This window comes from Lagopus leucura, unplaced genomic scaffold (assembly GCF_019238085.1).
Source record: "Lagopus leucura isolate 7727_CA_CO unplaced genomic scaffold, USGS_WTPT01 Super-Scaffold_73, whole genome shotgun sequence".
In the NCBI taxonomy this organism is placed as follows: Eukaryota; Metazoa; Chordata; class Aves; order Galliformes; family Phasianidae; genus Lagopus; species Lagopus leucura.
Window position 1 is genome coordinate 21,357,908 of NW_024962252.1, and position 13,733 is coordinate 21,371,640.

The 13,733-nt window shown below is 37.3% G+C and overlaps 1 protein-coding gene across 5 annotated transcripts in view; it reads left to right on the forward strand.

The window, feature by feature from the left end:
• The window catches only part of COL19A1 (collagen type XIX alpha 1 chain), a 187,436-nt gene that overhangs the window by 67,162 nt on the left and 106,541 nt on the right, over positions 1 to 13,733 (forward strand). For all 5 annotated transcript variants that reach the window (XM_042879227.1, XM_042879217.1, XM_042879207.1 and 2 more), the window contains one exon: positions 1,999 to 2,043. In XM_042879227.1, coding sequence (XP_042735161.1) covers positions 1,999 to 2,043 — 45 coding nt within the window. The remainder of the gene's footprint in view (positions 1 to 1,998; positions 2,044 to 13,733) is intronic.

The window sequence follows — 13,733 nt, forward strand, 5'->3', positions numbered from 1 at the left end:
TTGCTTTAGCAAGATTATGGCTAGCAGGTCAGGGGAAATGATTATTTTGCACTTTTGTGACTGCATCTGTGTCCAGCTTGAGGCTACTGGGAGAAGGAGAGAGCAGTTGACTGAGGTGACCCCAGTGGGGGATCACAAGGATGGCCAGGAACCTACAGACCACGGTATATGAAGAGAGGCTGAGGAAGCTGAGTCTGTTCAGCTGTAAGATTACATAGTTTGGAAGGTGGCTGGGAGTAGGCTTCTACTGCTCTTTGCAAGTAATGAGAGGGTGCAAGTATCCTGAGTGAAACTTATCAGAGGTGGACTGTGAAAGGACAAGGCCATGGATACAAGCTCCAACCAAACAAATTTTGTAAGGCTGATTTTTATATGATGGATTGTGAATTGAATAAAGACAGAATTTGTGATCTTATAAATGTGAAAGCTAAATGAAAATTCTCTGTTCCTGTTTGTTGAAAGTAAGTAGAAATTAGCTATGTTTAGAGGAATGGGAAGCAGAGTAGAGTTTGCATACATTCAGAAATTTATTTCAGCAATTAACCACACATTTTTAGGTAAGAGCATCTGGAAGGTTACTTTACGAGATCAGATTTTGCATGCTTTGTCTTGGTCATGCTTCTGAAACTGACCCCAAAAGTGATGAATGTCTCAGTAACTCCAGCTGGGAAAAAAAAAAAAAAAAAAAAAGTAAAAGTAAAAGTAAAAAAAAAAAAAGTAGGGAAGAGCTACTGCAGGCACCTCCTGCAAGTCCAAAGCTGTTTGATAATCCATACATCTGCATGTCTCCTAAATTTCAAATTTAATTCCCAGATACGTACCAGACAATACTGTATTGATTAAACAATTTGGCAAATTGTTGCTAGAAAGTTTGCAAGTTGTAGCCTGCTGTTTTAGTTGACCTCATTTAAACCTCAGACTTCTATATATGGAAATGAAAATCTCTGAAGGGTGAAGGAATGTTTAGACATTACTCAATTTAATTTTTTAAAGTAATTTAGAAAAAAGCCATATGCTGTACTTCAGAAATTATCCAGTCTCCTCATTTTCAGTCTGTAGAACTCATGTGCATTGTACTGAGCCAGTGACACTGGTGAAGGCATGCAAAGTGTCCTTTGCCAGGTGATTTAAGGGAGAAAGAGTATAGGTGTGGAGTTTGTTTTGTGGTGGTGTTGGGGTTTGTTTGGTTGCTTTTTTTTTTGCTTTGTTTTGGTTGTTGTTTAAATTATGTAAGTTTTGTACTACAGGTATATAATTTTGATTGTATTTCTGTTGTATGTCTTAAAAAATGGACAAAAATATGTTAATAAAGATCTGAAAAAAACAGATACTGTTCTTGTAATGCATCCAAGCCTCAAACCATTTGACAGAGACATTAGCATAGTAAGATTGCTGCATTAGCATCTTTTTCTGAGGTAAAAGTTATCAAATTGGAGCATTATAATAGGTCTTTCTATTGTAAGATCATTTAATAAAGAATTCATTCTGCTGCAAGAAGCTGAATTTGAGTTAGCATTGCAAATTGCACTCCTATTATTTTATAGTGTTTCAATTAATTGGAAATTACCAAGTAGAAGGGATGGGTTTTCTTTCAATAAGTTGTATTTGGATCTTTTGCTCAATTGGGGTGGGTTTTTGAGGCCTTCACGGCTGACTAGGCATATTTAAAAATTAACATGAACGAATTGATAGGAATAAATATATTAAAGCTGATTCTGCAGAATACCAAGACTGTAACAAATGGGTTTATAATCGACAGTTTAGAATTCTTAAAGCTAGGAATATCCATTTAGTTGAATGAAAGAATGATTGGTTATCAAAAAGCCATGGCAACTTTTGTGGAGGTTTTATACATTTTTGAATGCAAGATTATCGTTACCCATATAGTTTCTTGTGTTTTGTTCCCATAACAAAAAGTCAATGTAATACAAATAATTTTAAGAAATGCAATACTTAGAAGAACGTTTGAGATATTATTTGTATTGTTTTGTGTTCCAGGGTGAACATGGCCTTCCTGGTAGTAAAGGTGAAGAAGGTGAAAAGGTAAGTTGTTCTGACCATGTTTCTTATTTTTCTGTTTTAATGTTCTGGTATATGACAAACTAAGTGGAGCCTCATTCAGAAGGCATTCCTTAACTCTTTCACAAATAAAACTCCTTTTTTTTTTTTTTTTGTGTCAGTGATTTCTGAAAGGCTTAATAAATAAGCAGTTATTTAATATTAATTACTGTCATCAGCACATCCTTCGGAATCGTGTTTTTTAAGAAAATATCCAATAATGAAGTCTTACAGAACCATAACCACTGGACTCCAGTGGTGTCTACTGCTACTAAATTTCTATGGTAACTAGTAAATGTTTATTTATACTGTATGGAATGCATGATGAGATGATGTAGGTATTTATAGTACTTGGTTGTTGCCTTTATAAATTACAAATGCACTTTATAAAGAACGTACTGAAATATGTTGAATGTAATTACCAAATGTTTTACATTCTTTTCCTCCTAAAAACATAAATTCATTACCATTGAAAATTTTTCCATTTCTTGTAGCATGATAACTGACAGCTAGCTTAAAAAGGTTAGTTTTTATTGATATGCTTCTGCATACCGATGCAGTAGTTAACCTGATTTTAGTCTACTGAACATATCTGACTTCAGCCAGAATGACATGATTGCTTGGCCTCACAGGATGCAGGTGCATGTACCTCTTCCTTACTCTGCCAGTTCTGTTCCCTTCACTGATGGATTGACAGATTGTTTTAAGGACCTTATTTTCCTAGCTGGAGTAAAATTCCAAGTGCAAATTATAAGAGAAACCTTTCCCTGTTTTTCAGCAGTGTGTATCAGAAATGGAGCCTGGAACTGTTTGTTGTAATTACAGATGCTCTGCTTTGGTCAGAAATAGTTGAAAAAACATGAGTGTTAAAATATGAATTAGACTGGCCCTTTGGAAGGCTGTCTTAGGTGACAGAATGCTGGTCTGGGTTGCTCTAGATGGCTCAAGACAATATTCCTGCATGACTTCAGATGCATAACAAATCATCAAAGACAAGTCTGTGTTGAGGGACAAGTGGATGGGTCTGGTCTAACTTAGCTTGAGTGATAGGAATTGAGCTAAGAATAATAGTTTGTAGTTGAGCTTCATCTCCTTAACCAAATTTTACTTGGTTACTGATTTATTAGTAGTGTTTTGGCTGATTTGGTTTAGGCAATGTGATTTAAGAATGCATCTTTTCTCTGTGCCTCAGCTCACTGTCTGAAGAAGATGCAGAAAATCATTTCCACTCAATGTGTGTTATATATTCAGATGTTTATATGTTCTTCAAGATGAGGGATGAAAGATGCTGAGATTCTGGCAATATTCAGAGTGAAGAAAATGGCGAGTGGGTGAATTAAAGAAAACACAGCGTATTCCTGCTTTGTACATGGGTAGATATACCTCCCCCCCACCCCCCGCTGTACCCATGGAAGTGTCAGCCAGCTTTCAATGTTGATATTTTAAAGAAAATGTGTTGTTATGGTTTAACTTAGCAGATTTAAAGTTACAGAAGTTTTTTTTAGGAGGAAGCATTCTAGTAACCAGGAAGGAAGAAATATCAGAAGTAAAAGTCAGCATCCATAGCAACTAACGTTTATCATGTGAAGATTCAGTCTAAAAAAAGCACTTGTTAAGGTTGAGTGTTTCTAGCTTCATAGACAGATCTTATTTCCTCCACGGCATCGTTATTCATCAGTTCTGTAGGACTTGTTGATTTTTTTTTTTACTCATAATTGCTCTGCAGCTGTGCCGTGCTTTCCTTGAGCTATATGAATAAATTGTGTTTGGACACAGGCACATGGATCCAGCTGTTGCTGCCACTCTCTCTGCTTGATTTCCCTAACACTAAGGCAGAGATAAAATGACCAAATGACTGACAGCAACGTTTTTCATATGTGGGAGCTGAGTCAGCACATTTTAGACTTTTGTCCTCTTCGAATTCAGAATCTAATTAAAAGATTCCATTTAAATGTATTTCCAGTTTAATAATACATTCAGCTGTTCTTCAAAGAAAAGGAAATATACAAGCAGAAGAATCCTTCACCAAAACTTATCTGAGACGGTCTCATCAGAAGCTTTATATCCTGATATGTGAGGAGGGAGTGTCTTTTAAGGTTACACAAAATAGCTCTCAGTTTGGGCTGTAAGTTATTCACTTTGGCCATAGTTTAAATAATTTTGCATATTCCAGTTGTTAAATTCTGGTATAAAAAATGTATCAGTGCTCTTGTGTCGTGACACACTGTCCCGAATAAAATGTCTGTGCTACTTTGTGAGTAACAAACATGGTTAAAAAGACTGGAACTTAAAATTTGATTTTTACTAATGAAGAAAGCTCAGTCAGATCTTGCACATCAAAGAACAGGACAGTGTTTGTTGTTTTGCGCTGTACCTTGAGTGGGTTACAGCTACTTGAACATTAGGTGTTTGCAATTTCTAACTCACTGCAGGTAGAGCTGGTGCAGAACTGGTGGGAGAACACTTCGAGGAGAGGCAGCTACCAACAGCAATTCAGAAACCTAAAGTAGCACTGAATGCTTTTTGAAGGAGGTTGGTTAAGGGACATTCCTTCAATTGAGCCCATTCACCACATCAAACCAGTTGACTTTGGTCTTGATTGTATTTTCTGTTTTGTCTGAGGAAGCTTTGGGGATGTTGTGGGCAACTGAGGCGAAAGTGGTTGTATGTAAATCAAAGATACAGGAGGCATCTTTAATTCAATATGCTAAGGGTGATTCCTTCAGGCTATTAAAAGGTTTCTTTGCCACACGTGGGTCTCCTTCAGGAATCTGGAATTCTTGTCTTCGTTTTGTTTGGAGGTTTTTTTGGTTTTGTTTTTTTCCATTTCAGATTGAACCAGTACTGGCATGTACAGGTGTTAATGCTGCGTGCTTTCCTGCCACAGGAAATCATATACTCAGTGTAAATTTGTTTTAATCCTCCTTTATATTCTATTTGCTTTGTGTTAGGCAGCCAATGTCATAGTCTCACAAGATAGTGTTACAACTGGCAACAAAAGCATTGGTCTATTCTTCTATAGCATGACTGAAATCATATACACTGAGAGCAGTTTTAATTGATTTGCTGACAGGAAGGAAGATTATACTGAGTGAATCTGTCCTCCTTCCAATAATATTCAGAACTGTAATTGTATGATATGAACTGTTAGTGGCTGGAAAACAGCCTTAAAACCCAGAATGTTTTTGACACATCAAAGATATAGCCTAGCAGATTAGCATCTAAGAAAAAGGTCTAAGTGCAAAGATCTATTTGTAGGGGAGAATAAATATGGTTTGAGGGGAAAAAAGTAGCATCCACTTGCAAATTACAGTCTGTGGATTATTTGGATGCGAAACTGGTGACTCGTGGAATCCTTATAGTTGGAAGGACCTTTAAAGGTTGTCTAGTCCAACTCCCCTGCAGCGAACAGGGACACCGCAGCCGGATCAGGTTGCCCAGAGCCTGATCCAGCCTTACTGTGAAAGTCTCCAGGGATGAGGCATCCACCACATCTCTGGACAACCTGTTCCAGTGCCTCACCACCCTCACTGTAAAAGACTTTTTCCTTACATCCAACCTATCCTCTAAATCTATCCTCTTTAAGCTTGAAACCACTTCCCCTTGTTCTGTCACCATAGGCTCTGCTAAAGAGTCTGTCCCCTTCTTTCCTGTAGCTCCCATTTTAGATACTGATCAGGTCACCCCATCTCTTCTCTAGGTTGAACAGCCCCAGCTTTCTCAGCATGTCCTAGTAGGAGAGATGTTTCATCTCTCAAATAATTTCTGTTCTCCTCTAGATGTGCTCCACGAGGTCCATGTCTCTCCTGTACTGAGGAGTCCACATCAGATTGTAGTATTCCAGGTGAAGGCTCACCAGACAGAGCAGAGGGGCAGGATCACCTCCCTTGACCTGCTGGCCACACTTCTTGTGGTACAGCCCAGGATACAGATGGCTTTCTTGGCTGTGAGGGAGTGAAGTCAGGCAGTTGCGAATGAAAAAAACTAAGATGTTTGAAAGCACTGTCTGCAATACTAATGAAGTAGTTCTGTGCTACATAGTATTGGTAAGGCATCAGTGTAAAGGCTGTTGAAAGGAAATCACCAAGAATAACTAGTCAGTATAACACATAGTCCTGGAGAAAGATTAGTTAGCATAGAGTCAGCTGAAGAGAAATATGTGAACTGTCTTCAAATACATAAAACTACTGCAAAGAGGAAGGGAATGGCATATTTCCTATTCCTGACACAGGTAACATGCAGAGTAACAGGCTGGAGTGCAGCAAGGAAGATAGTAGGTAGCCAGTAGGAAAGAATTCTTAGTTTCCAAATTGATTTCTTACAGAAGTGATTTCCTCTTATATTGTTTTGCACTTTTAACTTTAGTTCTAGAAAAAGGAATGATAAATAGAAAGACTTATTTATTACAGGAGATCAGATTGTCTCATAAGATTTATTTTCTGCTAATAGTACCAAAACTACTCAGTATATTATTTACACTGATTTCTAATTAGATCAGCACAGAGAGCAGCTAGGTGGTTTGTTTTTTTCATTATATATACTTGCTTGGTTTTAATGCTTAGCTAATGCTTTTCCATGATAGGACAGTAAAACTCTGGAGCAGGTTACCCACAGTCATTGTACAGCCTCTGATTCTGGAGGTTTGAAGACCAGCTTGCAGGGGCCTGGTCTAACTTCACACCTGGCTCTGCTCTGAACAAGAATATGGACCAGGTGTCTCCTGAGGTCACTTCAGCCTCAGTTATCTGGTGATTTTATGAGAGTGCCCAGGAACATGATATTTTTCTGAACTGTGACGTGTATTCACAATATAAAGCTATGCGCAAAAAAAAAGTGTCAGTGATAATTTTTAAAAATATTGGGGGGTGGATTGTGAATATTTATTTAATTCAGACAGTGGATTGGGAAAAAAAGCTGTCAAATGACTCAGTGATTTTTATGCACATGCTTTACAATTTTAGGTGAGAACTGGACATTTTCACTAGAATAAGTTATAGGCAGAAATTTTTAAGCTTCACTTTTAATACTTGTTTGGAGTGTCATATCTTGGGGAGAACAGTGCTCTTCCTCAAATAACTGATCACTTGTCAGCTGGTGCTCCCTTCCTTATAGAAGCTGGATTGTCTCTGGGTAGTGAGCGGTTGCTTGGATGATGGGAATGTATGCACTCCCTGAGATGCTTTAGCTTCGTTTGCTGAAACCCTATGAAACAGTTCATATTTAAATAAAAATTCTTGTAAAGTAAATTGATCTACATAAAATCTAAAAGTCTCTTCAAAAATTTAAGCACAAAAAGATAATAAGAGGATAATCTTCATAGAATCATAGAGTTGCTCAGGTTGGAAAAGACCTTAAAGATCATCAAGTCCAACCATGACCTAACCGTACTACCCTAACAACCCCCAGCTAAATCATGTTCCTGAGCAAGGGACGTGGTTAAACTTACAAGTTTATTAGTACAGTAATTACCATGCTTCTGTCTGCTCGCGTTGTCATGGTCCATTCACACAAGCTCTGCCAATTCCAGTAGCTGAAATTCTGTTCTTGCATCTTCTAAATACATTTTTACTTACAAGGTGAATCTTCAAGCAGTACTGCATATATAAAATGTTAAAAAGGAAATGAAATACAGACTAGGCTTATGAAAAGTATTACATGCAGAGAGTACCTATTATAATACAAGAATTTGCATAGCAGTAAAGTTCCTTGTGTTTCCACATCAACTACCTCACAATCCTCCAAGTTTGACAAAAAGCACAGAAAACCCAGAATCACAGCTTTTAAAGCCAGGAGAAACGTATGTTTAAAGCTATGTCGCAAAATTTGAAGCATCGTTTAATGACTCTGTGCTTACTCTAAGTGGAGAAAAACCAAAGTCCAGTAAATTAAAACAAAGGCAGTTTTAGCTGAAACATGGGAAAGAATTACTGCAATCTCAGTACCTAATGATAAATATTCTGTTTCACCTAGGTAGCACTTGTGTCTCCAACAGTCACTTTCTATACTGTAATTGCCAAATTCTTAATATACTGAGGCAAGATGTTTAAGTGCTTCAGTTCAGCTTGATTACTAGTTTAAACCCCAAATGGACTCATAGCAAGGTCTGAGAACTTGAAAACCACACAAGTTGAAATATTACTGTTGATGTGGTAATAAATACTGAGACCAGTGGAGTTGTCCTTGATGCCATTATCTCAATATCCTATTACCATTATGGGCATCAGTAGCACATATTAGGAAACGGGGTTAGATTTTTATTTACTATTATTATAGTTATTATTTATTTTGGTACCTGATGCATGTGTATCACATGGGAATTGGAGATGGCCCTGAGCCTGTTAATTGGTCAGATAAATGATCTCTAAAATACTTTTTTTTCCCCCCCCTCTGATAAATCTGTAATTTATCCTTTTTAATCTCCTGGTTCTTGCTTTTTTTGGTCACTCTAGCTAGTGTTCTTCAGTTCCCCATTTTTTCATCTTCTTGTCTTCTTCCTTGGTTAGAATAAATATTCACTACAGCATACTTCATAGGTACCCTGGAACTCCAGTGTTAGGAAACTCTTGGAACCTGAATGCCACATAAATTTTGTGCTAATATGGAATCCTGTGTGTAACAGATCCATTTTATTGGGAAAAGTGTTGGCTGAAAAGGCAGCACATTTTATACGTTAAGTATAGCCAAACAAGTATAAATGATTCTTGCTAAGAGACAGTACTGATTAAAAAGAGCTAGGAAACCTCAATTCCTTTTTCACTCAGCTTCTTCAGAATACTGATATACATTCCTTGTTTCTGTTTTAACTCAGAGAAGCAGTTACTATGTACTGTTCAATTATGAACACTTTGGTAAATTCATTATTTTACTGCAACTCTTTGATACTTTTCAATAAATAGAAAACGTACATGTATTTGACTAAGGAAACCTTTGGGAGTATAGCCATAATGAGAGTCATACGTTATTTCCAAAGTTTCATCCTTCAGTCTTTACTTTTTGTATGCTTTGATTCTGCTTTTGCCTGTGTATATATGCAAGAAGAGAGAGATAATCTGGGGCTTGTCCAGCCGAAGTGTAGAAAAAATTGTCATCTGCTTCATTTTATTCTAAACGCAGGATGTTCTTTGTATATATTTATTATTTTGTGAAGCTCAATTTGAATTATTTCAGGAAATAGGACTTCCTCTATTTCCTTTAGAAGAGAATTCCTAACAGACCTTAGTGTCAGGAAGATTTCCTGGACGCTAACATTTTCTACTTCATTCTATCACACCTAATGAAATACTTCTTTATCTTGCATTCATTCAGAAAATACACAGCTATGCACTTCCAGTATGTCTCCTTGTATAGTATAGTCTTTCTTTTTTCTCCCCAGTCTTCAGTAAGCATTTTTTTAAATAAACTTAAGTCAATGCAGAAGGAGTCAGCTTTCTGCAGTGCTAGTTGATGTTAGTAAACATTTTTTTTGCTTGCTGATATTTTCATGTTGGTACCATAAATCTCAGTGATGAAACCAGTCCACATGAGACAGCTAAGGTACTGAGGAAGCTTGCAGCCTACTTGAAAAATAAAAGTTATTGGTCATGGGACAGAAGACAGCAATGGACCTGGAAAGTTTATAATTAAAAACAGTAAAGTAAAAAATGACAATTAAGAGGAACACTTATTAACTCTCCTGTATAAACTTACAATGCTGCTGTTTATCAGCTGTAGTAGATTCTGCTTCAAATAGTTCAGCATTTCTATATATACTACTTAGTATAGAATGCACCAAATTCAGTAAGCAAATCTGGGTATAAATGTGGCTGCTGCAAATAGAAATCTGTTATTTGCTATGATTTTTGGAGGAATGGAAATGCATTTTGCATTACAATCTGATTCCAGTTCCCTCATTTTATTTGGATGGTGACGCAGTCAGTCCCAATTTGCTGAAAATATGGCTCCTTGCCTTTGATATCCATAAAAACTGTTACTTTGTTTGAATTTATTTATTTATTTTTAACTATGTTGATTTAAGTCCTTTAAGATATATTTATTGCAGTCAAGGCTGAATGCTTTACCACTTGTATGTAAACATAACCTGAGTTTTTTCATACTCGACTCTGAATGCTGTAGAGGGAAGTATTAGAATTCTCTCCCTCTCATCTTGTAACTATCTAGCATACAATTCACATCTTTTAAACTTTGGAGGGAGAATATTTTTCCTTTTTTGGGTTGTACTTATTGCTTTGCTATGACATCTTGAATGGCACTTCGGAATATTTTTTCATTAAGTCAAATGAAGTTAGATGTTTTCTGCAGGACAATCATCTCGACTAATGGGCATGAAAGTGTTTTGCTATGACATGTTTTTATCACAAAGCATATTATATACAATCACAGAGAAGCCTGTACACAGATATTTTAGGGGAAGAAAAAAAGCATATTTTTAATTCTACAAGTTCCTACCTGTATTAAAAGCAGTCCTACTGACTTTCATCCTACTAAGCTCAATGTTACCAGAGCTTGTCCTGTAATTCTGGGGCATTTGGCTTGATGTTTCTCTTCTTACTGCTCTTTCTCTTTGAAACAGGCTTCATCAGTACTGCTTGTTGGGAATAGTCCATAGCTTATCATAACTCTTTAACTGTGCCTGAGAATTGTACAGGGAAGTGTTAATTAGCCTGATTGAAATGTCTGCAAGAGACATTCACAGCTGGGGTCTATCAGTTTATTGATACAGATGACCAAGTGCCAGGTCCCAAGCTATATCACTGTTTAATTTACTTACAAATACCCATTTGGTCAGATTAAAGACTCATCTAACTCAGCATCCTGCTGCTAATGGTAGCCAGAAGGGGTGCCTAGGGAAAAGCATGAGGACAAATAAAGTGAGTGCGGTGCTTCTCCCAGTATGCTCTTCCAGCCTCCAATTATTTCTGACTGCAATCTCAGCCAGATGTGGTTCCAGTGAATTTAGTAGCCTTCAATGGACTTATCTTCCATTAGCGTATGCAGTTTCCCCTCAAATTCATGTAAACTTTAAGCATCTGCAATATCCTGTGTTGAGGAATTATGCTGTTTATCCTTGTGTTTGAAGAATCACTTCCTTTTGTTTATTTGGAAACTGCATCCTGTTAATTTAATTCAGTGTCCCTTACTTCTTCTGTTGGAAGATTCCTTTTCTCCTTTTCATTATCAGAAATCAATAAGCATCTATTATGCATCCCTAAACTGTCCCTTCCCAATTAAATAATAATTTACTTAGTATTGCCTGCTGTGACAACTGATCCATGTTTGATCTTCCTAATGGTTGCATCTGAGTGGATTTAGTAGTGTTTTAGTAGTGTTGCAAGGTTTTGAGACATTTAACTTACACAAATTCATATGAAATTTTGATTTTAGATAGCTCTCATAAGTAACTGAGATCGTTATGTATATGCTTAGGAAGTCACATATCTGTACAGAAGCTAATAATCTTCAGCCTTCTGTTACTTCTTCTTCTCAACTTTTTCTGTTTTACTGTTCTGGTATGCTGCAGTAAAAGAGAGCTGTTGGTCTCACATTGTATTTACTCTTGATAGCAGAAGAGAGACTTGAGAACACATTCATTTGTTTGTTATTAGTTAAAAGATTGTTATCTCCTGAAACACAACCAAGCTTTGAGCTCAAATACATCTTTCCATATGTAAAAGTCAGTGATGTGCAAGTGGAAATGAAAACATCTTTTTATCAGCCATAGTCATGATTTCATAATTTGTAAAACTAAAATATTTATCTTGAAAAAGATCCATAGTGTCTTTGAAAAATGCAGAGCTCTGCAGAAACAACCAGGCCTGCTCTGAGCAAGGTAGCTGGGGTGTTGGAAGCACTGTAGATTCTGTAATGTTGAGAGGTAAAGCTTAATAAATAGCAAAAGCAGAGTACCAGGCAACTTGTGTGTACTGTTTCTGTTAACACTTCTGTGTTACTTCTGTGCTGCCCTGATTGTCTCTGTGAAGGTATCCATGAATGGAAGTCTGGATACCATTACAGCTATTGATGCTCAGAAACATGCAAAAGTTTTAAAATTACTAAGACTGCAAACCTTTTCAACATCAACTTGGCTAGTAAATTGTTTGTATGCTGTGATGAGTGGAATGTGACTCATGCTCAGCCTGTGCCTTTGGTTCACCAGAAACAGGAGTCATTCTCTACTGCAGCTAGGTTATCTTTTAGTTCAAGTGATAAAGCTTATTATGGTGAATTAAAATATCCTCTTTTCTGATTCCATACATCTCTTCAGTGGCAGAATGATTTTTGCTTAGTATTCATTGAGTATTTATTAACAATCTCAATTAAAAAAAATAATAATACTGTGTTGAAATATAAGAAATGCCAGAGAATAGACATATAGTTTTTTTGCAAGTAAGATGTGGCCTTAGTTGGATTCAAGAGAGAACTAGAAAGGGCCCATAAATATGGGTGTTCCCCCAAGACAGTCTGAGAGAAATATGTTTGACTGTTGTTTGACATCCAGTCATTTTGTTCAAACTTCTTTTCATATCTCTGCTTCTGCATTTGTTTAGTCTACTTCCTTTTTTTTTAATACTGTATTGGCTCTTGGTTACCTATGCCTTCTCCCTTCCATTTTTTCTGGCTCATAGCATAGATTTCATGTTGTAAAAACACCCACAAACACACAAATTTATTCATTCGTTTTCCTCATTTCTCTTTTCTAAAAGCTGCGTATGCTTCACTAATACCTTTGCATATTTGGAGAAAAGGATTTTTATTTTTTTTAACTGTAAATGCTTTCAAACTGGCGGCAGTTCCTGGAAATTTCTGAGTAAGGATGGGCTATGCGAATGAGCTGGTAGGGCTCCACAGGAGAAGGCTATCAGTATTCTGCAGCTACCCGTATCAGCAAGATGGTGATGTATGCACTATTGCAGAGTACTTACAGGTATCTAATGAGAAGAGGCAATAGGATAGTTTAATAAAGCACAGTATTGATGCAATATTAGAAAACATGATGTCTATAAACATTATTTGACGCCGTCCTGCATGACATCCTGATAGCCAAATTGGAGAAAAGTGGGTTTGATGGATGGATCTCTTGCTGGATAAGGAAATGGCTGAATGGTCACACTCAGGGAGTTGTGATTGATGGCTTAATTTCCAAGTGGATCAGGGATCAGTGTTGGGACTGGTGCTATTTAACATCTTTGCAGGCTGTGCAGACAGTGGGATGGAGTGTATCCTCAGCAAGTTTGCATACAAAACCAAGCTGAGTGGTGCAGCTGACACACTAGGGGGAAAGGATGCTATTCAGAGGGACCTGGACAGACTTGAGAGATCAGCCCATGTACAAGAAGAACATGGAGCTGTTGGAGCAGGTGCTAGAGCACCTCCCCTATGAGAACAGGCTGAAAGAGCTGGGGATCTTCAGCCAGGGGAAGAGAAGGCACCAACAAGACTTTATGGCAGCCTTTCAGTACCTGAAGGGAGCCTACAGGAAAGCTGGGGAGGGACTTCTTATAAGGGTAGGTAGCAAAAGGACGAGGAGAAATGGTTTTAAACTGGAAGAGGGCAATTTAGACTAGCTATTAGGAAGAAATTCTTTACTGTGAGAGTGATAAGATAATGCAACATGTTGCCCAGCTAGGTTGTGAATGTCCCCTCCCTAGAAGCATTCAAGGCCAGGCTGGATGGGCCTT